This window comes from Molothrus ater, chromosome 2 (assembly GCF_012460135.2).
Source record: "Molothrus ater isolate BHLD 08-10-18 breed brown headed cowbird chromosome 2, BPBGC_Mater_1.1, whole genome shotgun sequence".
Lineage (NCBI taxonomy): Eukaryota > Metazoa > Chordata > Aves > Passeriformes > Icteridae > Molothrus > Molothrus ater.
Window position 1 is genome coordinate 40,549,739 of NC_050479.2, and position 27,810 is coordinate 40,577,548.

General features: G+C 40.0%; 1 protein-coding gene across 1 annotated transcript in view; it reads right to left on the bottom strand.

The window, feature by feature from the left end:
- The window catches only part of IPO5 (importin 5), a 44,828-nt gene extending 24,250 nt beyond the window's left edge, over positions 1-20,578 (bottom strand). The window contains exons 1-9 of the mRNA XM_036379214.2: positions 20,470-20,578; positions 15,307-15,387; positions 9,733-9,925; positions 9,148-9,250; positions 8,821-8,917; positions 7,693-7,797; positions 4,339-4,461; positions 4,132-4,252; positions 533-620 (exon numbers count right to left, since the gene is read on the bottom strand). Of these exons, the coding sequence (XP_036235107.1) occupies positions 533-620; positions 4,132-4,252; positions 4,339-4,461; positions 7,693-7,797; positions 8,821-8,917; positions 9,148-9,250; positions 9,733-9,925; positions 15,307-15,387; positions 20,470-20,553 (995 nt within the window). The 5' untranslated portion in view covers positions 20,554-20,578. The remainder of the gene's footprint in view (positions 1-532; positions 621-4,131; positions 4,253-4,338; positions 4,462-7,692; positions 7,798-8,820; positions 8,918-9,147; positions 9,251-9,732; positions 9,926-15,306; positions 15,388-20,469) is intronic.
- Between the last annotated feature and the right edge of the window lie 7,232 nt (positions 20,579-27,810).

Sequence of the window (27,810 nt, forward strand, 5' to 3'; positions counted from 1 at the left end):
TTGGACTAGGTGAAATCCAACCAGGAATTCTGCCATGCATGATGACATTCTTCCAAAGTTGCCTTTTTCTGAAAACACCACATTTTCAAGGGCGTAGATACAGAAAAATACAAAGACATTGGCTGTGGATAATTAAACAGGCCAATATGATTCAACATGGCTTCCAGCTAACTTCAGGATTAGCCCTCAGTTTAGAGGATTAGGAGGCACTGACTTCTGAACTGAGTCATATAAATGACAGAAAAAAACAAAAGCTAAAGGCTTTGAAAAGCTACAACAGTACAAAACAGCAAACATGGGGACATGCAACTTGTCTAATTACAGCAAATATCAAAACTGAAATAATTTACTTCCTTGCTGAACACTGCCTAAGTAACCTACATATAAACTGCTCCTGACTGAAGGAACAAAATTACAACAGTTATTTGAATAAAGAAAAAGTAATGCACTACAGGCATTTGCGTTCTGCACTTTAAATGTGCCTTTAGCCACAGGCTTGATAACATATTGAAACAACTGGTTTCATAATTACCTGTCAAAATCATCATCTGCAAGCTCATCTGCATTTGCCCAATCTTCATCTTCTTCCAAGTCAACCATCATTGCTAACATCTGAGGAACTGAAAAAAAAAAGTTTTAAACTCAGTCTGATCTCTTAAAATAGACTCTCAAATAAAAAGTATAAATTTCAAGTTTTCTCGTTTCAAAAATTTTTGAAGAAAACCAGCTTTTCTTCCAGTAGCAGATGGTCAGGTCTGTAAAACTGCATCAGCCAATAATCCAGAACTGATTGCCACATAAGTATTTCCAGAACATTCAAACTGAGAGTAAAAAAATCTTGTGTATAACTTACCAAGACTCAAAAATGTTTTGTAGATCATGACAATTATAAAAAGCAAGTTCCTTAATAAAGTCTATATTCTTGAAAGAGTTAAAAACAGTATTATATGCCTTAAGAACTCTGATATCCTCTCTAATTTTTCTGAAACTCTGACATCATCCTTTGAACATTTATTAATGAAAGAGACTATTAATTAAGAAAGAGTACTACTGAACCCTTAGTTTTAACATAATAAATTTTATTATTTATTATCTATTTATACAGTGGTTGCTTAGCATAAAGCTTTTCTCTTAAAATAGGCCATGGTTTAGAACTTGAGATTTCCTTTTTCCCACCTAATGCAAATTTTTCTTTTGTAGAATGAACACATCTTTCACGTTATAATCCGCCGGTTTTCTTCTTCTACCTCTGTATATAGTCTCTATAAAGACTTAGAATGAGAAGAATGGACAAGCTACACAATCTCTATCACAGCATTAAACTACTATGCAATAAGCATCAGCTACTCTTACCACTTGTCACAGGAGGATGGAGAACAGTGGCTTGTCTGCTCTAAGTCTACCTGCTGCTGTGCCCTTCAGAAGCACAACGGGTGAAAAGTCTACCTTGCACTTCCAGAGCAAAGTAAGGGAAAAAGTGAAAAAAAAGGGAAAAAAAGTGCTCTTAAGAACTTTACTCTGTACTACATACCAATCACTCAGAGCAGTTGTTTGAATTTAGTATCATTTATGTAACAAAGTCTCACTTTGACCTGGAAACAAAAGGTTTCAGTCAAATAATCAACCTTTGACCTTTAACAACCTTTTCAGCACAGCCTACCACACATCTTGAAGACAGCTACCACAGGTAACTGCCCTTTACAGCAACCTACCAGAAAAACTAGTAGGCATCTAGTAACTGCTCATGCTGCTAATGAGATTTACTGGAACTGATCAACTATACTGCAATTGCTGAATTTCATAATACACCCACACTATTGTAATCTAACACACAGACAACACCCTAAGCAAACTCACCACCACATATCTGGACAGATGAGAAACTTCTGGTCAACTGATGACAGAAAAAACTATTGCTCACTGATAGCATTGTAGAGCAAGTATCAAAAAAGATCAAATTATGGATTTATTTGCTTGATGTGGGTATGTATTTTCAGATAGAAAACATCCTATGGCTACAAAAACCTCCAGAGGGCTCTTATGTACTATCAAGATAACTTAACAGACACTATGGTCCCTCTGGCATGATGCCCACATGTCAGTTTTATATACACTGATTAGACCTCAAAAACCATCAAATTACTACAGTCCAGAAGATTTTCAGACATAGACACACATAAGTACACAGATTACAAACATGGATTGTCAGAACAGCTATGGAATATGGAAGACAAACATCAACTAACATAAATGCTCTGGGGCTCCAAAAAGTCATGTCAGTGTTTGCTGCTACTAACAAACAAGGCTAAGAACACACTCATCCAATGTGCTCTGGCCATCATTATATCCAGAACCTACAATTTCTTGTTTCTTCTTGATGTTTTGCATGAATGTCCTGCTAGTAAGTGTAATTTCACAAAGAGTTTTTAAAAAAATGTAGAGTGTGCACAGAAATTTCAACATTGACCCAACAAGCCCTCAAAATTTAATTACTGCTAATATATAGACTCTTACAAACAAGTTAGTGGGCTTGAGCCCACTAAGCCTGCTTCTTACCAGAGCAATAAAACCCTCTGCAATCCTGTGAGCTCAGGAAGGGAATTCTTAATCCAAGTGGATTCCTGAGCAGCTAACTGGCACACAGGACACACACTCCTAAACCAGCACTGTGCTCAGTAAAAGCAGCATAAGATGACAATTTTGCCCAAGTCCCAGTTCCAGTCATGAGTATCAAGTGATCTAGCAACTTCTCAGTTGAATGAAAACAGGAAGCCTTTTAAACTAAGATACAAAGCCAAGACAAAAGCAGCCCCTTTGTGCTACCTTTTTATCATGCCCTGAACACAACTGCTTTACCAGTTCTGCAAAATAAATGTTTTTCTCCTAATGATATATTAATAAGACTAATTTTACAATGAATTGCAAATGAAAGGCATTTCTTTCCCATATGGTGCTTTATCTTAATAGAAGTATTTCATTCCTAAATAGCAACTAGCAACCCAAAATAACAGGAATACATTCTAAAGAGGTAAGAGGTACTTCTCTCCTGAACAAATAAGAAGCTTGTAATGATGTGGGGCCAGCAAGTGTTAAGTGTTAATAATTCCAATAAGCTACAGGATGGAGTGAAAATAGAGTGTTCTGAAAATTTACAGATTCCAAAATACGTTCTAAAGAACCTCTTCTTTAAAAAACTATTCTACTAGCAAACAAAACTTCTCATCAATATTTTTAACATTTAAGCCAAGCAGATCCAGTTTGCAACATTTTCCAACAGAAGTTTTATAATTTTAATATCATCTATACAACTTTCCTCATGCTGAGTATACAGCAAAATTGTAGTATTTTTGAGTGGAGCACACAGCAGAAGTTACTTTTTATGCAAGTTTCAGAAAACAACAAGAATTTAGACGAACACAAGTCTGACAGGGAGGGAAAGGCAGGCTACACTGCTGTGCCAGGGCCCTGATCTAGTCAAAGAAAAGGTTTAAAAGGCAAAGAAACACCAGTGCAAGCAGCACTGATGCTGGAGCTGCCCAGAAGACATTTATTTTTAGCATTTTAAATAATAATGCATGATTTTAAAAGTGCCTCTTCAAAGACTTTACCATCCGCATGTGAAATAGACTAATTAGATTATTTCTATGTATTTATACCAGCATCTGATTTTTTAATTCACAGCTTTAACTCACCACTGATGTTCAACATACAAGCTGAATTCCTTCAGGCTTGACTTGCCAGCACCACAGAGTATCTGGCCTACATACCAAACTCCAAATGTAGAACTTCAGGACTAAATGCTGTTTTTCGTTACAGTAAAATTTTCCAAAGCCAGCTGAAAATCATGCAAGTAGAGTTTTCCTTATAGGAAATATCTAATAAGAGCCCACTGTATTTTTATTCAAATTTTTGGTGCTGCATAGGCACGGATTAATTTATGAAGAGTCATCATTGAAAGGGGTTACTCTGTTAGGTAACACTGAATTGAGTTTTCTTTAGTTATGAGGACCAGTAAACTCTCAGTTAGATGTGGTTTTGCCACTGACCAACAGCAAAGTCAATGTAATACTGTAAAAGAAGACTGTTTCAACAAAGAAAATGAGAAAATGAGAAAATGAGAAGAATACTTACTGGCTTGTGCAATAATATTTGTATGCCTCCTCAGCATAGCAGCAGCAGTTTCTGACAAGGCCACAATTACTTCAAGTGCCAACTGACGCTGCATGTTACTGAGACTGGCATCTGCACACAACTACAACCCAAAAGATTAGAGCAAATGGTTAGAACAGAGGTTTTGGGGTGGAAAAAGTGATTCTTAAAAAACATTCCTAGCTTTACCTTCAGAGTTAGCTGCAAAGTAGCTTCTAAATGTGGTCGTAAATACTTGGGAACAGAATCTGCAATTTCTACAAGGGATTTCAGAACAGAATCATCATTTTGGTAGCAGGAATCATTTAGAGCCTATAAAAAGATAAGATGGAGATAAGAATAAATGAAAACAAACAATATTACGAATAGGACCAGTGTTACAGAAGAAATTTCATTAATTGTATTCTTGTTTCTCTGAACAGTCTCATTTAGTATTAGTAGCTAAGCAGCCAAAGCCTGAGGCCACAAGAACTGACCAGAGTAAACTTTTTTGTTAAAACTAATGCTTCTAACAATGAACTAGCTGATTCCAGCAGATACAAGCTGAATGAAGAAGGTAAGAATCAAGCAGACAATTCCAAGAGAATGAAGTAACTTCATCAGAAGATGAGTCCTGCAACAGTGAAAAAACCAGTGAGAAATCAAGAGACCACCAACCAGAAGTAAGTGGCTGGGGACTGGGCCATCAGCAACACACGTACAATTGAGAGACATGAATTGGGGTAAGGGTCCCTCTCTGGAGGCACCAGCTCAAGCTGTAACCTAAGAACTAACAGAATACAATTAATCAGAAGCCTTCACTCCAACTTTCAGCAGGATCACAGAGTCAGACCCTGCTATAGTGACCTGTGTGCATAAACCCATAACAGGATACTATGCAGCATCCAAAACCACAAGTTTTCTACAACTAAGTTATGCCTCACAATGTTCAAGTCTGACACTGCAGACAATCAGAAAGAATTAAGGTCACACATCAGAGGCTCCAACATGCAAAACCACTGGGTTCTGACAACTTCAAAATCCATTTAAAAAGAAGTAACTTGACCTGAAAGAAGGAAAATGAGCCTAACTTCCCATTCGCCTGTTACGTGAGAAAAGTTTTGAATAGCTTATGCTTACAAACACCAGGAACCACAAGATTAAAGAGGTTTTTTCCAGACATCCCTCCAGAACCACCAAATTAAAGCAGACCTTTCAGCCTTCAGTCACAGACATGGAAAAGAGAGAAAGAAATCAAGCTTTTTGCAACTATATTTCCTAACCCATGTCCACAATCTGAAAAGTAATTTAAAACTTACTTTTAACTGATCAGGGTGATATTTTAGTGCCAAACCAGAACCCTGTTACTCAATGGTGTTAGAATTCAGAAGGAAACAAAGCTCCAAAGAAAAAAGTATTTACACTCACTTCTGAGATTTTGAAAGGAATTTTCATTAGCGAAGTATTTTATGTCTTCTTAATGTTGAAACATTTTTTGAAGTAAGTAACTAAATAATTTTTAATATTTAAGTATATAATTCAACATTTTTGTTAATGGCACTTATATAACCCACATTTTCAAAAGCATCATCTTCTAGTACCAGAAACGTTGTGGAAAAATCCGGAAAAAAACCCATCTGTCACGGTTAAGGTCTTTTGGTCTAATAGCTATAACATCCTCTGATTCTCTCAAAGGACAATGTAATATTTACTGGAATTTTCTGCAAAACTGTATTTTATATCAATTGCAACTCTGACAGTTTTTTAAAGAGTGGTTTCCTGAATAAAGCAGCTCAAAGTTAAAAGTGAGTCCTAAAAGGCAAAAGTACTTTTCTATAGTATTAAACAACGTCCAAGAAGTCAGTGAAGTTCTATCTGCTTTTACTTCCCTTTGCAACAGAAAGCTTTGGATAAAAGTTTCAACTGTCAGTTTTGAAAGTTCAACTTCCAGCATAACCATTATAGATCTTGTACTGAAAGAACTGATATGCCAAGTCAGAATTTTATTTTTAGCTTTTTTAGCATCAGTGTTTCAACAAAATTAATTTCAACAGCAACAAAAAAAGCATCCAACTGTCTCCAAAGGTCACTCACCACTATTCTAACACATTCCTATTTATAAACTCAGATCTTCATATCCATCTTGTGTTACCACAGCCTGAAAATCTAGTTCTTCTTGCAATAAGTACTTTAAAAAGACAGATTTCATAGCACAGCTCTGAGCTCTGTATTAGCAAAAAAGAAAGCTTGAAAATGTGAGCCAAGTGCATTTGTTGTTAAGAGTGTCTAAATAGTGTCAGAGTAGCATTGAAAGTTATAGCACACAGAGTGGGCTATTAGCCCAAAATCTAAAACCCTTACACTTTTTAAGTGCCACACATCAAGACAAATGGAATGACCACCCCAAACCCTGCCTCGCCCCCAATTACACAGTAGTACTGTGTAGCCAAGGTCCTCTCAGGAAGTTACAACTTTTAAGCAACACATGTTATTGACAAAGGCATGGACACGGACTAATCACCAAATAGAGACCTCAATATCAAAAACTTATACACACTACAGCCCATTTTCAAGTTCAGATGACTTGGATAAATTGCTCTCAGTTTGCATTTAAGATCAAGCAGAATTCCATCAGTTGCAGATGCCAGTAGATTTGGCAAAATTTTTCTTCAGCTTGCCACAAAGCACACGCAGTTTACAGCCACACTGTCAACAAGAACCCGCTGTTCTGACTGTAGTGAGAAGTCTGCCTTTAATGCAAATTTAGCCTAATTTAAAATCACCAGAAGTTCACCTCCTGTGTTATCATAGGTACTTAGTGCTTCCACTGTTTCTTGATATAGAAAGCGAAGTGTACTGCGAATTTTTCATCCTTCAGAGCTCAAACCATTTCTGTCTCTGGTTTGATTTACAATAGGCTTCTCTGCAAAAGTAAATAACCTTACACTAGAATTTCAACTTTTGCTCAAATTCATCAATCCAAGAGATCTAATCCAGCCTCAGAAATTACATGAAGCTTAAAATGGCATTTTATTTGCAATTTCCTAATTTATCAAACAATAAAGATAATTTCTACAGACTTTTGTTCTCAGTCTGAGCATCTATGTTCTTTGCTTTCCTTTAAACTGAAGAGATACAGGATATCACAATTCTATGCTTTCCTTTAAACTGAAGAGATACAGGATATCACAAGTCCATGAATTCCCCAATTACAGATTACTTCACTCAGGGTAGCCCATATTTGTATTTCAATATCATGGTTAATTTAAAAGCTGTATGATTTTGACCTATATACCTTACAAAGAATTTTAACTCATTTATCTCTGTAACACTGTGTAAGTTGATCAGCACTGAGCTATTTTCCTTAAAACCCTATAAAATATCTTCTATTTGCAAAATTCCTTATTAGTCTCCACTTCATCTTGCTAGCAATTGCTGTCTGGCTAAAAGGGTTAGTTAATTCAGGTCTCAGCAAAAATTCATGGATTCACAGATTAATATTTACATTTGTATATAGTCAATACCAGTAATGGCACAATAAGTGTAACTAGTTTGGTTTCTTACCTGCAAGATTCCAGGTAGCAGGTCTGCAAAATGTTTAAGAAGGGGAGCATTGAGCTCATTAGCAAGCACAAATGCAGCTGCAGCTCTAGCAGACAAAGTCTTGATCTAAAAGACATGATTGAAGAAATAAATGTGGGAAACTAGTACTGAAACATGCCTCTGTTAGTTTTTAACACGGGATTTTAAATTTTACTTCAAATTAAAGTGATAATGAAGACCTTCAGCATCTACATTGTCTATAAAAAGTTTATCATATCAGGTGGCAAGTAGTCCCTAGGTTTGCTTTTTGTTTTGGTGGTTTTCATTTAATGAAAGAAAAGAGGAAAAAATCCTATTGTTTTCAACTTCCATCAAAACTTCAAATGTGCATGCAAGTGTCAGTCTCATTTTCCAAGAAGTGTGAGCTAAGTGTTTAAGACATTCCTCTTTAAAGGCATGACTTGTGGTACTTTAGAAAATGTTATTCAGTCGACTTTCAAAGGTCAGAAAAAGTAATCCTCCCTTGGGGGAGCAGCAAACTGAACCCATATATCACAGCAGGGTTTCCTATCCTTGCCCAGCATTTTCCATAACAAGAGAAACATTTTCAAAGTACAATTCTCTGCACAAATCAATTAATCTGAAGCCTTCCAGAAAAGCAAGGCTTGCTTACACACCCTTAGAGCAAAACATGCACAAACAGTTCAAGGAGCTGTTGTATATTCAGAATTTTGAGACATACCATGTACCATCTATATACAGATACTGTATGTAGATGATGATGACAGACTTACACTGTTAAACACAAAGGCCAGAAACAGAATTTAACATGGAGTTTCTGACCCCTCAATGCTGCTGGGTAAAACCCCATCTGCCTGGGGCCACTGCAACTGGGTTTCTCCAAGCATAACTAGGGAAGAATCTGGGCCTAAACAACGCAGATATGAGCAGCCAGTCAGCTTTAGGACCACAAAAGGGTCTGAGCCTTTGGTTTGCAGCAGGCACAGTCAAAACTCTGTATGTGCAAAATTTTCAGGTAATGCAATTCTCTGGTTGAAATCTATGGTTTAACCTTTATGTTTGAGACTACTGCACTGAGTTTCTATGCTCAGAACATACTAAAATCCCCAAAGAACTTAAAGGTCTTACTGAGGGATGTTCCTGATCTTGCATACACTGAACCAGCATTCTCTTAATGACATCCAAATAGTGCTGCTGTTGATTCCCAAAAATCCCAGGAAAATTCCTAAGGATAAGACCAAACCATTAATAAAAATTGACACAAGTTAAGGTTAAACTAGTATTTCAAACTTATCCATTGTTTAAGTTACAGATTGTAACTGTACACATTTGAGTTAAATAAGCCACAATACAAGAAAATAAATTAAATAAATATGATTGCTAGTTAATTACATTGTGACAGTTTTTCTTTCATTTTCAGACATGATTAGGCTATCCTACAAAAATGTAGCTTACCAGAAAATATGTAGAGCAGCCTCACGCAGTCCCACATTCTGAGAGCTGACAGAGTCAAATAAGAATTTCAGAACTTCTGGCCACTGGTTGTTGCCATCTTCATCTACATTAAACACAACAAAGTTTTGGATAAGCTAACTTCAGAATGGTGAGATATCAGTGGGGCAGGAAAACCAGTCATCACTGACTCCCTGATCTGAAGATGTACCTAAGTCACAATGTAAAATATTGTGAAATGTTTAATCTAAAAACACTCCATAACAGAAGGTGATCTCTGTTTACTGCTATATAGCAACACTCAAAAAAAGAAACTGATGCAATATTCAGCATAATTCATGACAATTTACACAAAACTGGATTTATAAACCTTAATACAATCTCACCTAAACTTGAGCAATTTAAAAAGCAGAGTTTAAGAATCTTATTTTCATCTGGTCAAGGATAGTGGAAACAAATATTAGGTTCTATTATAAGCCATGGAATTAGTTAGCACATCATGTGCAAAAGCCTAAGCAGAGATACAAATACAACCACTATCAATACATAAACATTTTACTACAGTATCAACTTATATAAATAAAGTACCTATTAAATTCCTGGCCAATTCAGCGACTATGTCACATATTTTCTTCCTCATAGTGGACTGCCCTTCTAACTGGATAAAGAGCAGCAATTCACTCTTGACTGATGTCTGATCCTCAGGTGACAGAGCTGGATAAACTTCTTCAAATGCAGATGACAACAGGCGGCGCAGAAGGACAGCTGCCATCTGCCGAGCCTGTTAGGGAGAAGTGTGTGTGTGTTAAAGTGTTTGACACGATCATCGTGCTCCTACAAGGGAACATCCACATCGTGCTCCCAAATGACACTTCCATTGTGTAGACTTCTTTGGTGAATGGAATACCTCTCAAGCAACAGATGACAATTATGATAGTGAAAAAAAACCATAGTAAAGAAACATCAGCTTACAACCATGTTTCTGACAATTACAGCCCTTCAAAGAAATAATGACAGTACTGAGTTATTCAGTTTTTTTCTACAGCTGAACCTTGGAAATATTTTTGTGGCAAGTTAAGAACTTAATTGTGCTATTGAAAGATCTTTAAAGCATGACTTCTTTCTATTTTAAATGGCCTAATGTGGTCATTATAATCCAGACAGGTTTTTCTGGATTAAAAAGTGACAAATTGGGGCAATTTTGTCAGATAATTAATCTGTAAACTCTCCTTCACATTCTCAAACAACTAAACCCAAATCAAAGTCAAACCAAAGCTTTCAGTGTTTTGTAGGTGTATGATGACACTTTATTCTTTAAACTTGAACTTAAGCATAGGAACCTCAAAATCACATATTACAATCTTGTATCCTGTATGCATACACCTATTTTACAACAGTATCATTTCTATATCCATATTCATTTACAATTGTACAAGAACTAGAAGCAAAAAATACAATTAATTCAAAATTAATAGAGCAACATGTGCAGTAAAGGCAAAGACACATGAAGCTCTCTGAGTAACTTAATAGAATGTTCACCAACTGGTGTTTAAGGACATACAGTAATTAAAAATCACCACCCAAACTTCTAAAGTTTAACACATGCAACAAAACCTTATGTATGCTAAATTCTCACAAAAAATAATCCAAACTCAATTTTTTCCTTAAGACATTCTTATTTAATGTGCACATGAATGACAGTTTCATTTATAAGCCTTTGAAATTCAAAACTCTTCAATGAGCAGCAAAAGTAATCAATTCCAATTTCTCAATAGTGTTACTATGACATAACCTATAGATGTGGAACACAAATGGCTGCAAGTGCCAACTTCTAACATACCTTGTAAATATCAGGTACTGCTAAAACATCACCCAAGATACTATTTTTATGTTCTGCAGTCTCCAGACTCACTGTCTTTTTCTAAACTACCCAGCTCTCCTCTGCACAGCTAAAGAGTACTGCACACAAAGCGTCTCTGTACCAGCAGAAGGAAAGGAATAGAAGTGGACCCAATTCTTTATCATTCCATATCTCCTCCTCACCATCTCCAGTGTGGGCTAAGGCCACCACATATGTAGGATTAGCTCTTCCCGAGCAGATGTAAGGAAGACAGCAGGTGAACAGTCACAGTGCCCACCTGTGCTTTAGTTGCCATCAGAAGCCAAGATTCTCTAGCAATAGACTGTCATAAGGGAACGTGAGTTCAGAAGGACATTTTTCCCCCACTGCCTGTAGGAATCTCACCACAATGTGTCCAAAAACTTTCATGGTACCACAATATAATGATATATTTCCTTCTCCCATCCTTTGGAGCACTAATATTGGGAAAGATTAAATTTTTCCTCATTAGTATGGTAAACTTACATAGAAATGCCTTGAGAGGGGAGCACGTTCACTGGGACTAAACAGGGCACAAACTCTGGTGCTGTCTTCCCTTACTCAAGGCATCGTGTTTCAGTGAGGATTTCCTGACACCTGATAATGACTGAACTCACATTATATTATGTTCTTTCATGAAGTACTAACAGGTGGACAGTCAGGGAACAGAGGTGAAGACTACATGCTTTATGAAAACAAGGATAAGAATTTCCAACTCTGAAGAATTTAAATATTAGAAGACTAATAAACAGGCTGACTGCAAAGTAAAAACACAAGTAGCAAGGCACGCAGAAAGACACAAGACCAGCACTACACGAATTATCTCCTGGTTATAGTCACTAGGAAAAAACAATCTCCAAAATCCCCAAAGCAAATTCAAGTGTTTTAAGGAGTGACAAACTGACTACTGACTTCTAATAATAAAAAATGGCATATTTTCCTCAGCAGATACTCACTTACATAGGAAAACTATCATTGTCAATTTAATTATTACAAACATGGCTGAATTAAAGGCACTTCCAGGGCTGTTTCCTCTACTCTAAGAAAGAATATATGTATTTTTCACACACCCAAAAGGTTCATTAAGTTTAAGTATTTCAAAATATGCACTTAAACAAGCATTTCAAAATTCTGCAGTTTAGTACCAATAGCTTTTAATGAGGAGAGGAACAATATAAAGCATACATCCCCAAAGAAGAAATTCCAGATACCAATGAAGCATAAAGAGAGCACATTTTTCCCAGCATTGGGTCTTCTGCATGTCTAAATTACTGAGATGCTCACGTACAACTGAAGTGTTAAAGTTATTAATATAAGTAGTCATATTAAAAAGCAGTCATAATAGTCAAATTTCAACACACTGCTTCTGATTAATAGAATTTAGAGCGTGTTAAAAATGTTTTAGTATTTTAGGGATGAGGGAAATAAAGCACAAGAAGAAAATCAAATCAATTTGCTGAGCAGGGCAGCAGCAGAATTATGACAGCAATCTGGGATGCCATGCTCTCCACTAATATTCAAAACATCCATGTAACCCTACATATTCTATAAGAAAAAGTTTGACTATTTTGCGTAGCACTGTCACACTAAATTTTACTTTTATTGTTCAGCTCCTCAAGGAGGAAAACATGCAGAAATGGAAGTAAAGAACATTTAGCACATGGTTCAAAGATGGACTTGTCATTCAGAGATCTAGTCCTATGTGGAATTCAAAGCACAGTGTGCCCAAGGTCCACAGACAACTCAAAGGCAGAATTGTGGTGCATCTTTGGGCTGCCTTCCTTCCCAAAGGCTAAACAGGGAGCTGTCCACAACAGCAGTCTTCAAACTGAGAAATGCATCCCTTCATGTGACAATATGGGCAGAGGTCTGGGAGAGGTCAGGGCCCTCCAAGAAGGCTGTGAGTACAGCAGAAACCATTTTACAGAGCATTTGTTATTTTACTAGTCATCTGTAAATTAGGACACGATCAAAACCTGCCAATCCAGAGTTACTAAGAAAAAACAAATGCAGGGGAAAATGCACAACTTCTGCTCCTCTCAAAGATCTATGTGGTAAATCAAAACTGCAAGGTAACAGCCTAAAATGTTTAAGTTCTACAAATAAAATAAATCAAATCAATTGTGAATATATATCACCTTTCTGTACAACCCTTTAAAATGCAGTTGCATAAAGAGTAGTCTTAATTTCATAACAGTGAGACTACAAATGCAGGAAGTAAGGACAAGCCCCTCCTCAGACTGAGGTGTACAACCTTGCACATCACCTGGCACAGAAGTGTTCTAACTGCTAAGTCAGATGCTTCCCTCCACTTCTGTGAACTGTGTTACTTTGCTATTAGGAAAGTATAAAATAAGAACAAAGGAAAGAGGTGAATATTTACATAGTTTAGGCATCTGGTTAGGAGAAAACCTGTTACACAGTTAGTTAAAAGAGTTATTCCAAATGCAGCTTAATCGTGTTTTCTATGTCAAATACAAGGGGTACTTGGGAGCACGATCTGCATCCCTGTTTCTCCATTTAAATGCCAAAACTACTGGGCTGCAGAGGCAGGACTTCCCCAACTGCTGTCTAAACAGTCCTACAACTCTTGTACTCTCTACAACACAGACACACAACTCATGCAAACAGGATGGGGTATTTTCTTCATCCTAGTTTTCCTGCAAGGAGGTAAAGCAAGACAAAGGCTTCAAGATGAAGAGGGATCTGAACCCAGCTTTCACATAGCCTGAACAAGGCACGTTAAAAGTTCTGAATCTCCTTCCAGCATCCTGTGTTTGGTGGCACCAGTACATTCAATGTGCTCAGAGGACACATGCCAGGCCCAAAGCTCTATCCACTGGTGACATGCAATATTCTGCTCTGCATTTGGATCTCTATAAAACACAGGCAGAAACTACCTGTTGATACCAGCACCATATCAAACATGCACAGAATGCTTCCCAGCATATGCAGTGTTTATATGCAGCATTTAGATTGAGCATGGGGATTACTTCACTTAGGCCCTAATTAGGCTTCTAAGTAGTTGGATTTACAGGGAAGAGGTTGAAGATTTCATTAATCAGGATTTTTTGAGTCCAGCACCTAATGCTTACTTAGGGTAAGAGCTAACATTTAAACCTTTCTTTGAGTAATCCACTGGTAAAGTTAAATGTCAAGATATTCTACAAGTGTTAGCCTTTGATGTCTTTGGCAAGAGTAACTTCTATAGGTGAAAAGTTTTTTTGTACTTTCCAAGTCAGACTCCAAGTCATTGGCAAGATTTTTAAGTTTTACACTGGGCTATTTCCTTAGCTGATGTAAAGGGAATAAAATCAGCAAACACATGAAACAAGTATTTATTTATACTTTGTAGTAACACTGCTCTACAGTTTTATCATTTGAAACATCTCAAAGGAGCAAAAAGGAAAACTGGATACCAGTTGCTAGTATAATATTGAAGGAGTCTGTCAGAAGAACACAACATTGTAGATCAATAAGCATCAGTATGGGTAAACTGATACTTTCTTAGCATTAAAAAGCACAAATGGCAACTAACTCTAAATTGAATACAGTCTGCCAGAAGAGACTTACTCATAGAGAAAAAGCACACTTATGCTCTTATAATATTGTTCAGAAATTGTTTAGGTGACTCTAAAATTTGTAATATCTTGAAAGTTTAGTAGTTCTTTGCCCTGCATATCCAAGAGAATAATAGTTTTACCAGTAAGTACTTTAACTGATTGCAAAAATTGTGAGCCTTAAAAACTAAGGAGTAACTAAAAGGCACCCTTACTTTATGCTCAGATTAAAAAAAATGTATAATGTTTAAACTACTCTCCACTCATTCCATAATACTGCCAGATGACTTAAGAAGCACTTTAAGTTTTAGACAACACACAAGTTTAATGTTTAGGCACGGGACTCCAAGTAGAAATCACTTCTCAACTGTAACTTGAAGAAACAAACATGACAGAAAGTCACCTATAGTTATACACTTAATGGAAAATAACACTCATTAAGCAAAGCACACAACAGAAAACAATGGAGACTCAAGCAGTTGCTTACAAAAAAACTATTCCTGAAACTAAATATCCTGCACCATAAAGTCTCAGCTAGTGAAATGGACATGCAACAATCAAGACAAAAAGAAGACTGATCCCTCTACAAATGTGCAGTAAATTAAGATGCTTCAGTTAACACAAAACTTGCTCATTTATCCCAAAATGATCAGCACTGATTTCTTCCCCTCTTCTCCAAGTCCCCTTGAAAATCTGCACAAATCCAAGGTTATTGAGCCATACCTCCTCGGGAGTAGCATTGTTCCTGATTGCCTGCAGGAGGTAAGTGATCTTTGATGGGCCTGGAATAGTCTCGTAGGTCTCCTGCACAAAAAGAGATGCAGCTTATTGTAAACACTTATTAGAAAGCATGTGTTAAGCATTAATATGAATTGACTCTCCTTTTAAAACAACATCAGTATCCATCCAATATAAAAAAAATAACATAGCAGAAAAAAAGAAAAGAAACGTATCAAAATAAAAATGTACGACCTATTTTAAAATTATAAAATCTTAGTTATTAAGAGTATATTAATATACTCATATTAAGAGTAAAATCTTAGTTATCTGGTAAGATCTGCCATATTGGAATGATCTACATATGCATGGCCACTTAGGAGATTAATTAAAAAATATAAATAGGACCTAAACTCGTACAAATACAACATACAACAAACATGTCCTACTGGGAATCCCTCATAGCTTTTATCATATCAAAGAATTAAGAACTTTGGGAGCCTGAGACCGAGCTGTGACCAACAGATTAATAATCACAGACTAATGTATAGTCCAAAAATTGGATCAGTTCTGGTTCTGAATATTTTTAAAACTTTTAACAGTGTTATGTGGCAGCCACACGTCTCAACCATACATTCTGAATAAGAATGTCTTATTTTTAAACTCCTGCCTGAATTTCAGAAAGAGAAGCTATTTAGTCTCCTCCTCAGGAAAACCCTCTTAACAAAATGAGAAGTTTAATAAGTTCAGTTACATTGTCTTACATGCTTCTGGCATGCATTTCATACATGTCTCCTTTTTAAATTATATTGTTACTTAGAAGCTAGAGTGAAAACACAGCAAAACAACTTTTGCTATCCAAAACATGGTATATGAGTATATTTTGAAACAATGTTTTTTTTTTTAAATATATAAAATCTAGGCAGGTGGGAGCAGCAGAATCACAAGCTAAATAGCAACCCCTCGTAACATCTAGAAACAGTTCTATACTTAGTAACTCCGAGTTACTTTTTGATGACAATCTTGAAGATTAATTACCTCACCCTTTCCAAATATTCATATCCCATTCTGAGCTCAAGGAATGAGCCTATTTTGCAAAGCTCAGGTTCATTTCTATCAGTTCTCTGCCTGCCTACCTCCTCATTCCAACTCTGCAGTAGCTCCTTCAATAACAAACTCTTACCCACCTTGACAGGATACCTGCTATTGTCAATTAAGCAGTTTTGCATTTAATATTGGACATCATCTTCCTCCCTTTTTGTACCTGCTTCCTAGGAGGCCTTCTTCACAAACTGAATCTGCATTCATATTCTCTCTAGTTGCCAACATACACTCTCAGTCATTGAGACTCTGAATCCCCAATGAATCCCTGCATTTAATCTAATCATTTCATGGAGACTGCAAAATTAAACTAGGTTTAGGGTCAGAATAGAAAGTCTTTCTCAGGTTAACCTCTTCCATGAATGCATATATTTATACTGCACTATTACCTACAAATCCAAAAACTAATACAGAAACACAATGGTTCCCTAAACCCAGGCCCAGCACAGACTTGTTATGCTTTCACAGACAACTGAAGCACAGTAAAGGCCGGCTTCCCTCATGTCAATTCTGATAACCATAAAATTCTATTTTGAGTTGTTTGTTTAACTCACTAAAAATGGCAGCAACCTAAGCAGTTGTTCAATGGTATAACTCTGTCAATTCTGTAAACTGGACTCAGAGGATGCTAAAGCCAAGGGGCACAAGGAATACATGGCCAAACACAGAACCTTCCCTCTGGGCTGGTGGGAGACTTCTTGGCTGGCCCTACCCATCTTACTACCAGCCTTGCCTACACTCTAACTATGTAGCTGGATCCTGCTACATCTCACTGTATTGTTTAAGTTTACAATTAGTTCCCCAGTTATCTTATACAGAAGCAAAAATTTCTCACACACCATGACCAACTTTCATAACAATTGTAAGAAAGTATCTATCCTCTACACTTGCTACCCATGTTCTCTCAAATCTGAGAAACGCATTTTTAAAAAGAGCATAAAATCACCAAAAGAAAGTAAATAAAAGTTTCTCTATTAGAAGACAGACACACAAGTAAGAAGACAGGTTTTTATAGTCAACAGACAACACTACAGGATGGATGGTAAAATAAACCAACCATATTTCAGCCAACCAGCCAGGTTAAGTTATGAGCATGCTAGCTCATAGACATAATCACAGAATGTTTTGGGCTGGAAGGGACATTAAAGACCATCTAGTTCCAAACCCTCTGCCATGGGCAGGGACACCTTCCATAGACCAGGTTACTCAAAGATCCAGCCGACCTAGACTTAAATGCTTCCAAGAATGGGGCATTACAGCTTTTCTGGGCAGCCTGTTCCAGTGCCTCAACATCCTCACAGTAAAGAATTTATTCCATATATCTAATCTAAACCTGCCCTCCTCAAGTTTAAAGCCATCACCCCTTGTCCTATCACTGCATGCCCCTGTACAAGCCCCTCTCCACCTTTCTTGGAGGTCCCCTTTAGGTACTTGAAGGCTGCTCTAAGGTGCCTCCAGTCTTCTCCAGGCTGAACAGCCCCCAGCTGTCTCAGGCTGCCTTTCACAGGAGAGCTGTTCAGACCCTCTGACCTCCTCTGGACCCACCCCAACAGGCACATCCTTCTTGTGTTAGGGGCCACAGAGCTAGACACAGTACTCCAGTGGGGTCTCACAAGAGCAGACTATACACATAGAAATTCATACACATCTATTGAGTTAGGACTCATCAGGCTTTCTTCCTCACCCTTTTTTTTTTTTTTTAAGATCTTTTATTACAATCCTCCCAAACAGGATATGACTACATCTCTATTAATTTCAGTCTTCAGCTGAACACCCCTCATTCTCATTTCAATGACCAGATCTATTTGGAATAACCTGCTTAGTCTGCTTAGTTCCCTGTCTATCCATTTCTCATTCTGACTGGTTTTCACTAGATACAAATGAAAACCTGCTATTCAATTTATCTGCAGTTATTTGAATGCTTTATGTATTCAATATTACCTTCCAACAGTTAAGTACACTTTGAAAAACTGATTGGACTATGCCAACGTTTAAAACCAAGTATGAGTCCTGTATGATTTTAGGAAGCAAATATTTTAAAAGTTATGCAATACTTTTATCCAAAAAAATCTTACTTCAAGGAATATACAACTTAAGTCAGTCTAGCTACACTGTAGAGAGACAGATTTGTGTTTCTAGGTGAAAGTTCATTAACCTACCACAAAGATAAGTGGGGCTCTTCACAGCCATGCATGGTGGAAAAATGAGAGACAACAGGCATAAATTGAAAAAAGGAGGTTCAGACTGGAAGGTCCAGGTCTCTCTGTCCTAATGAGGACAAGTCAAGCAGGAGTGAGTAACTCAAAGAGCTTGTGCAGTCTCCATTCTTAGAGGTTTTCAAGAGTCAGCAGGACAAAGCCCTGAGTGACCTGATCTGACCTGATAGCTGACACTGCTTTGAGCATGGCAGACCTCCTGAGGACCCTTCCACTCTGAATGATCCTAAACCATTAAATAATTTGCAGCACACCTTGGAAATATTCAGAAACTAATGACAAATTCAGTGCAGATAAATAAGCAAAAAGTTATCCTATTCCTTGTATTTTTATAGGAAACTAACAGACTTGAAAAACTAGGTATCTATCATGCCAATTAAGGTTTCTTATTCTGATTGACCATAGTGCATGTGTAATAAATAAACACATACTTATGAAGATTAAAAAGAACTCCAACTCAGTTTCAAGCAAGTTTCAGACAAAATATACCAGTTTTAAGAATCTAAGCTTTAGAGTTCTTACCCAATGTTTTATTTCATAGGCATTGTGACACAGGTGCACAACGAACTTGCTTTGTTACAATTCCAATAAACTTCAAAATTTTTTAGAAATGTTTTTAGGTTATATGTAGGCAGTTGAGAAGAGAAAGAAATTCAGCTCCCAGAGAATGGCCTCCATTGCAGCTCTATGTTCAGGAATGTGGGAATAATTCTTGCTGACTCTCTAGAAAGTGCAGTTATCAATACCGAACTTCACTAGCTTTCTAAAAATGTATGTCTCGCCTCCTTCTCACTCTGGATTCATATTTGAGGAATTTTCACTGCAGCATCAGGAATAATGCTTTTTATTCTTCACCAAACAATGCACTGAACTCTGCTGACCGCTGGAGTGATGAGAGCGATAAAAGACCCGATGCAGCCATGCAGCGGGAATTCATGCTAAACCTAGACGCTGGTATTTAATTCAACGGGAGAGATTCCCCACCAGGCTTGACAATGGAGCCTTAAGCATGACAGAGAGAAAGAATTAACGTGGCTTAGCCGCCACAAAGAATTTCAGCTGAAACAACATGTCTGAAAACTTTTTGCTGATAACAAGAGAAACATCAGCATACTGAAAACACTTCTTTTGGATGAAATACTTCTTAGCTGACGAAACCCTTGAACACACACGGGGCCGTTCCGAAAAGTTAAAAAAACCAAACTCCTGGGCGGGCAGAGAGAAGGACCTCGGTCCCGCTCCTGCCGGCCCAGCTGGGGCGGGAGCACGGAGCCCCAGCGAGGGCCGCTTCGGGCGCGCACACAACAGCGCTTCCACCGCGCCAGGCACCCGCTCTGACCTCCTTCGGGAGCCGCCTCCGCTCCCGAGGCACCGAGAGCCGGCCCCCCCACACGCCGCTGCCGCCACCGGCCCGGGGGGCCGCGCTCCGTCACGCCGGGCGGCTCAGGCGGAGCCAGCCACGGGCAACGGGGACAAGCAGCCCCTGGCGACGGTCCCACACGGGCCACGGACGGGGCGGGCTCGAGACGGGCGAGGGGCGAGAGCGGCGCCGGACACGCCGGGGCGGGCGCCGAGGGGAGTAACGGGACCCTTCGCGCCCTCACGGGCCAAAGGCCGGCGCGGGCCCTGCGCCCGCCAGGCAAAACGGTCGCCACCGCCCGGCCCCGCCGCCCCGGCCGGGGCAAGGCCCGGACCGCCCGGGCGGCAGCTGGTGCCGCTGCTCACACGTGGGGCTCGGCCGGCCCCGCCGCCTCCCTGCCCCCCTCCCTTCCTCCCTCCCTCCCGCCCTCCGACGAGGCCCGGCGGGTCTGACAGGCCGTCTCGGCGGCCGCTGACGCTGCGGCCCCGTTACCTCGGCCTGCTTGCGGACCGCATTGTCCGGGCTGAGCAGGTTGCCGAGGAGGGCGTAGAACTGCTCCTGCTCCGTCGCCGCCATTGCTGCGAGAGGGAAGGAGAGGGAGGAAGGGGGAGCGCCGGCCGCGCCGCCGGCGGGGGAGCGAGGGGCGGGGCCGCAACGCCAGCCACGCTCCCATTGGTCGCGGCTCACGGAGCCTCGCCCCCGATTGGCCCTGCCTCCCTTTGACGTCCCGGCGGCTCGGGGCGAGGCGGGCAGCGGGGAGCGGCGGCTCAACCGACCCTCAATGGGGGTTTGTCTCCTCGCGTGTCATTGGTGCGCCGCCGCGCCGGGGGCGGGAGGCAGGGGCGGTGGAGCGCTCTGATTGGTGGGTGGCTCCGGCAGCCCCGGCAGGATTGGCCGGAGCCGCGGTCGGGCGGCGCGGGCAGGGAGGGGTCGCGCCGGGACGCGGAGCTGGGGCCGGGCCGGGCCGGGCCGGGCCGGGCCGGGCCGGGCCGGGCCGGGCCGGGCCGGGCCGGGGAGGGACGGAAAGCGCGGGAGATCGCGGGGCGTCGCCTCCGCGCTCTCGGTGACGTCGTGCTGCTGTCCCGCCACTGGGAATCAGTGAGTCACAGAACGGGTCGGGTTGGCAGGGACCGCGGTGATATCGGGTCCGAGCTCTCTGCTCAGGCAGGGGCGTCCTAGAGCCCACGGGCCAGGATTGCACGGAGACAGGTCTTGAATATTTTCCAGAACGGATACTCCGCAGCCTCTCCGGGCAGTCTGTTCCAGTGCTCGGTCACTCGCACAGTAAAGGAGTTCATCCTCACGTTCAGGTGGAACTTCCCGTGCGTCAGTCTCTGCTTGTTGTCTCCTGTTCATTGCTCAGCACTGCCGAGCAGAGCCTGGCTCCCGCATCGTGGCACTCTCCTTTCAGACACCGGTAGACATTAATGAGGTTCCCTCTCAGCCATCTCTTCTCGAGACCAAGCAAGCCTAGCTCCCTCAGCCTTTCCTTGTAGGAGAGTTGCTCAGTCCCGCTCTACTGGACCATTCCAGGAGCTCCGTATTTCTCTTTTACCGAGGAGCCCAGCACTGGACACAGCACTCCAGATCCGGCCTCACCAGGGCTGAGCAGAGGGGCAGGACAACTTCCCCTGATTTGCTGGGGTTGCTCTTCCTAATGCACCCTAGGATACCGTTGGTCTTCCTGGCCACAAGGGCTCATGGACAGCTCGTTGTACACCAGCATCGCCAGGTCCTCCTTGCAGAGCTGTTTCCCAGCAGATCAGCCCCCAGCCTGGGGGTTGTTCTTCCCAGCTGCAGGACCTTGCCTTTGCTCTCGTTGAGTTTCAGAAGGTTCTTCTCTGCCCATCTCTCCAACCCATTGAGGTTTTAATAGATTGAATAAAACTTAATTAGTATTCCCTTTGATCTCAGGGGATATCACAGGTTCGTGACATGCATGGTGAGAGGCTTTGAGCATTACCCTGGTCATTGGTGGAGGGTTCAGCCAGCTGCTTGGGGTGCACCAGCCAGCTGTTCACCAGCCAGCTGTTCACCAGCCAGCTGTTCAGGGTGCAGCTGTGGGAGTGGCTGGCCAGGTCAAGTATCTCCTTCTACTGTGCCTTGGCTGTGCCCAGGGAATGCCAATGCTTTAAAAGCAGGAGCACTCAGCCAGTGAGATGGGGGAAGGGAAGGGAAGGGAAGGGAAGGGAAGGGAAGGGAAGGGAAGGGAAGGGAAGGGAAGGGAAGGGAAGGGAAGGGAAGGGAAGGGAAGGGAAGGGAAGATCCATCTTGTCTGCATCAAGAAAGAATTGCAGGCAGGGCTGGAGAATGATTTTAAGCTGACTGAAAACTCAGAAGGGCCATAAGTGAAGATGAAATATAAAAGCAAGCATGCTTTCTAGTGTGAAGTGTACTCCTGTAAATGTCCTCAGAGCTCAGCTATGTGGATTAGGTTTGTACAGCTTGTTACACAGTTCTGGAGGGCCTTTTGGATGTCTTCTTGAAATAGGCATGGTTTTCCTGCCTTTTTATCACCTCTAAACAGGTTTGTATCAACTTCAGTAACATTACTGTCTGCTTCCCATGCATAAACAAATAAATGTATTTGCTTTCATCTTGACTTGTCTTTATAGTGATTTCACCATAAATCTGTAGTAGGATTGTTAGCTAAAGAATACAGTATCTAATGGGGGTTGGGAAGAGAATGTAAACCACAGGATATGGAAAATTGTTTTCTTACTCCTGCTGGTTTTTGCATCTGTAGATGCAGGGAGTGGGTTGTTATATAAAAACTGCCTAGTTGTCTTTGAGAAAGAGCAAGGTGTATGAAATTTGCCTAAGATCTGAAAAACAGTTGTCAAATTATCTTTGGAGTAACAGTGATGAACATGAGATTCCAGTAGAGCTCCCTTGGAAAGGGAAGGCAGGGAAGGCAGGAATGACCTGATGCAGTTCATTAGTGCAAGCCAAGTGAGAGTGTCTCTCTATGGGTGTATGTGTGTCTGTTTCTGTTCCTGTGTGTGTAATGATCAATAAATTTACTAGTGTAATGCTCTAGGAATACATTTGAATACATTTCACCTTGATATTCAAAGCATAGAAAGGAGCATCTATACTGGGTTCAGAAGAACCTGCTGGTAAACTCAGCAGATTAATGATGTTCCACTTCAAATCCTGACAGTTTGGGGAAGGCAGATTAAAAATTTCACCTAGGTAAAAAGCAGTTAATATATTGGAGAGAGTCCCAAGCAAACAAAGTTGTCACTAATGCAATGTGATCAGAGTCTGCCACATCAGATGCTCGTTCCCACTCAGACAGTTTGAAGCTTGGGAAACAGCCAGAAATTATGCCAAAGAAGCACTAAAGAGGGTTTGAACAAGCACCTGAGGAGAGCTCAAATAGATACTGCCACCAAGCAGCCAGCAGCAATGTTGGTGTTGCTGAATATTGCATGATTCCTGCAGTCTGCTTAAAAAACAACAACATCAAAAAAGACAGGAGAAAGTATGACAGCAGAAATCAGAAGAATTACCTTGACGTCTTCTAAACACTTCAGGCCCAAGATGTGTGTTGAACTGTAGTTTATCCAATGAAATTTTATTGACATTTTAAAACTTGGACAGACCCTGAAATTGTACATTCAAGTATTTGATAAGCAGAATCTTTAGTTTAGTATTTATTAAACTTTACAACTCTGCATACAAATGGATTATAAAGAGAGGGAGAGCTCTCTTTTATAATGGATTTTATAATGGATTATAAAGAGAGGGAGAGCTCTATTATACCTGAGGAATGCTATAGTGTTTCTTACAGAGTAGTAGGAGATGTGAAATGACAAACAAAATAGGAAAGGCATCTCAGATTCTTGTGAAATACTTTCTGATGCTGTCCTGTAGGTGAAGGGTTTGACATGTCTGTGTTTCAACATTCAGAAGCAAAGAATGAGGTGATGATAAAGAAAGATGCAGAAAAGAAAATACAGCAAAATAAATTCAAATGTATTTGCAAAGCACAATAACAGGTCAGCTCTGTCCTATGAGGAGATCTACCATAAGTTTAAAGTGACTGTTGATGGTCTATATGGATTCCATATACTCTACATATCACAAAAAAGTGCAACCATGATCGCCTCAGAGGCCAGAGAAGAGTCAGAAAGTGCATGAGGGCAGATTTCCAGCAAAAGTCAAGAGAACAGAGTAAGTTGATGTCAGTGGGAAGCTATGCTCTAGCGGGGGCTGTTTGAAGTTCTCTTGGCAGAGCAAGCTCTCTGCAAAGAGCAGGCAGTGTCTGAAAATTGCTCTGGCCAATGTGTGGGGTGAGGCAAAGAATTACAGTGCTGTCAGCAATGACTATCAGTAGTGGACTATAGTTTGCACAAATTGTTCGTCTGCTCATCCATTTCATGTGCTTGGAGCTCACAAAGGGCATAGGTCAGTTCCTGTGCCTAAAGCATGGGGAAGGGATGCGCTAAAAAGAGTGCTGGGAGAGATACTGCTCTTTCAATTCTACTCCAAGAAACCCTGACCTGTGGCTTCTTACTGGTTTTCTGTGTTGGTAAGGCAGAGCTGGGAGGTGATACAACAGTGTCTAGCTACAAGCTGGGGGGTCTGCTAGACTGGGGGGCATGCTGGGAGTCTGGAGAATAGCTATCAACCACTAATGAGATCCAGAATTCTTGGGTGGCAACTTTCTGAAGTCCTTGAAATGGTTAATAAGCTTAATTACAAGGGCAGGAAAGCTCCACATGCAGGTTATTCTGTAGGTCCTACACACTGCAGGCTTGAGAAGCTTTTGTTGTGAAGAAGCTTTGAACATCCTGTAGAGCTGCAAAGAGGCATCTCATGCTTCCCTCCTCCCAGGTCTTCTCACTGAAGTCAGATATCCCCTGGAGGATATCAAACTGAGGAACTGACATGAAATTTTGCTAGTCCCAGAAAGCAGAATGCAGAGGGTCTTGTATATTTGTCTAGGAGTATTTTCTGAACAAGTATACCTGTTAAAAAGTTCACTCTAACCTCACTAGAGTCCACCAGACAGTGCAGAATAATGAAGTGTAAAGGGCTGGGATAACCTGTGGAGATAAGTGACTTCTTGAACAGGGCTCTGTCCTAGGTCATTTTACCAAAGAGTGATACAGTGGAAGAAGTAGGAGACAAGGCTTTTGTGAGGATTACAGATAACGCTACACTGAGGCTGTGCCTGCTGTGCCAGAAGACAAGGCAGATAATTTACTGAGCAGCCTGAGCAATGCTAAGTTCTACAACCTGCCAAGCTTCACAAAGCTGCCCATGCACTTAAAAAAATAGTAGTTTACATGCATCATGAATGTAGGCCTTTGAGTTCCAGACAACTACTGATTTTGTTAATTTAGGAGGCAGCTTTCCGACACTTAAAAACCCAGTGTTCGTAGAACTGCATTATTTGATGTATTGATAACACAGAGGCTGAGAAGAGTGGAAAACCTGTTGGGTTTGAATTGAAAAAAATGGATAAATTATGAAAAATTAATACAGTTTTAGTCATTAACAGCAAGAAGGAGTAGGGAGAGATGTTATGGCTCTCTGAGAGACTAATATAAAGACACAGGGAATTAACTTGTACAAAAAAAAACCCCAAAACCCACAAAAAATCCCAAAAAACCAAAAAAAACCCCACAAAAAACCCAAAAGAAAAACTAAAAAAAAGCAGCAAACAAAAATTGACCATTCAATTTTTGAACATTCTTAGAAAGAACAGAGTTTCTTTCTTAGAATGAAATTCAATGTTATAGAATTCAATTATTACGGAAGATTTGTAGATGGCTTCAGTGGTATTGTTGCTTTTATTAAGGCAGTTTGTCAAAAGCGTCCATCTGACAAGGCAATCTGAACATAGGCTTTGAGCAGATTAAAGAAGCTTTCTGACCCTCCCTGTGCTAGCCTGGAAAGGAGCAGGAAAATGCATGAATGATCCTGTCAGTGCTTCAGATGCAGGTCCATGGACGATGCCTTTCTTGAGATGGAAAGGGAGTATTGCATTTAAAACCAAGATATGAACAGAATTACTCCAGAATGAATACATTGCCACTGTGTGGGCTATTAGGTGAAATACCATTTCCTCACTCAAACATTCAGTGTCTGCAGGGAATAAATAGCAGTGACATTTTTGTCAATGTCTCCTAATATTCATGGTAAATGTTCTTTATCCCTAAAGGGAAAAACTTGATAACATTAAAATTAATTCAGTATGAAAGAGTGTAGTTTTGAATGAGTGAATGTTGGCAGGTCTGGTTACATATTTATTTCTTTGGCAAGTCCCTCTGCTCCAAGCATGTTGCCAAGCTGTGAGGAAATAGACAGATTCTCAACCATTTTCAGAACTTTCTACTAGTGACTCAATAACATTTTTTATTGTATAGCATGTTTTATGAGCACACAGAATGATAATAAAGTCATATTTTCTCTGAAGCAATGAACAAGATGCTGTGGAATACCTGCTGAGCTCCCACAAAAAATTTTGCTGTTCCTACTGAAAAAATTGAAAGCTGTCTACTGTATTAAGATGGTAAAAGCCTCTTTGCTCTCAGCTGGTTTGACATTTCATCAGGTATTATTCAGAAATAATGTAAAATCATGGAAACCACTGTGGAAATGCCATACTGCTATATCTAGTTCATCTTGTCAGAATTCAAGATTCCTGCTCCCTCTGGAGCTGATACTGCCTTAATGTTGCATAACTTCCTTTCTCCTTCCAGCTTCCATATGTATGGGAGAAAAGAGATGCTCAAATAGTCACAATTCAACAATTCTTTTTGCTATATTGGTAGAAAAATAGCTCTTTCAGCAGGAATCAAATTTTCAATTGTTTGTGTATTAGTTAGAGTGTCAATTGATCTGGCATATCAATTGGCTTATAATTGGCAAATCCATTGGAAGGAAGCAGAGACTGGAAGCACATAACTATAATGAAGTGCATTTCCAAATTACAAAGATTGACGTGTCCAAACATAAGTTGAATGTCAAATTTCATTTATTCTATGGTTTAAATAATAAATCACTTGCTAAAATTTTTCATATAATATTGTATTATTTGTGACACCTGCATTTGTGACACCTTTATAACAGCTTACCTGCTGTTAACCTGTTTCAACACACCTTCTGAAAGAACACTTTCAGATCTTTAGATTAAGGAAAAGGTCAATTGCAAATTTAATAGGGATAGTTTTAATAAGAGACTAAGAAAAACATGAAAATGTGACTCATTGTAAAGGAACTGTTAAATAATCCATATAGGAAAAAAAGATATTAAGTTCAGTCAGTCATAATCTTTGGTAAGTAAAAGGAAGGACATATGGAGACAGACAGGTGGAAAATTAGGTTTGACCTGGTAAAAGAATAGGGTGGCAAAACCACCAATGTAGTTAAGGGTTGCTCAAGCATGGGGAGATGCTCCTTGATATGCAAACATCACCTCTTGTGATCAGAGCAAAGTAGCAAGCACGAGTGCAGATTACAAGTTGTGCATGTGGCATTTCCATCCTCTTTGATGAAAACTGAATGTGCTTATCACAGGAAAGGCTCTAACCTAGAATTTGGAGTCTGGGAGGATGCATTTAAAAGGAAAAGCTAGAAGCGATAATCAGCAATTACCATGATGGATTCTGCAAACACAAATTACACTGTTGAGAGTGATATGAATTGTTACATGTCTTTACAAATGGGCTAAATTAAGGGGGAAAAAAATCCTTTGGCTATGTTTTTGGAAAATTTTCCTTGTACTTCCCTGATCATATGAGGTCACATGTAAGTAATTGCAGAAATGGAAAAAAGATTTCCAAAATATGTCTTTGCGCAGGAAACATAGGTATTTTC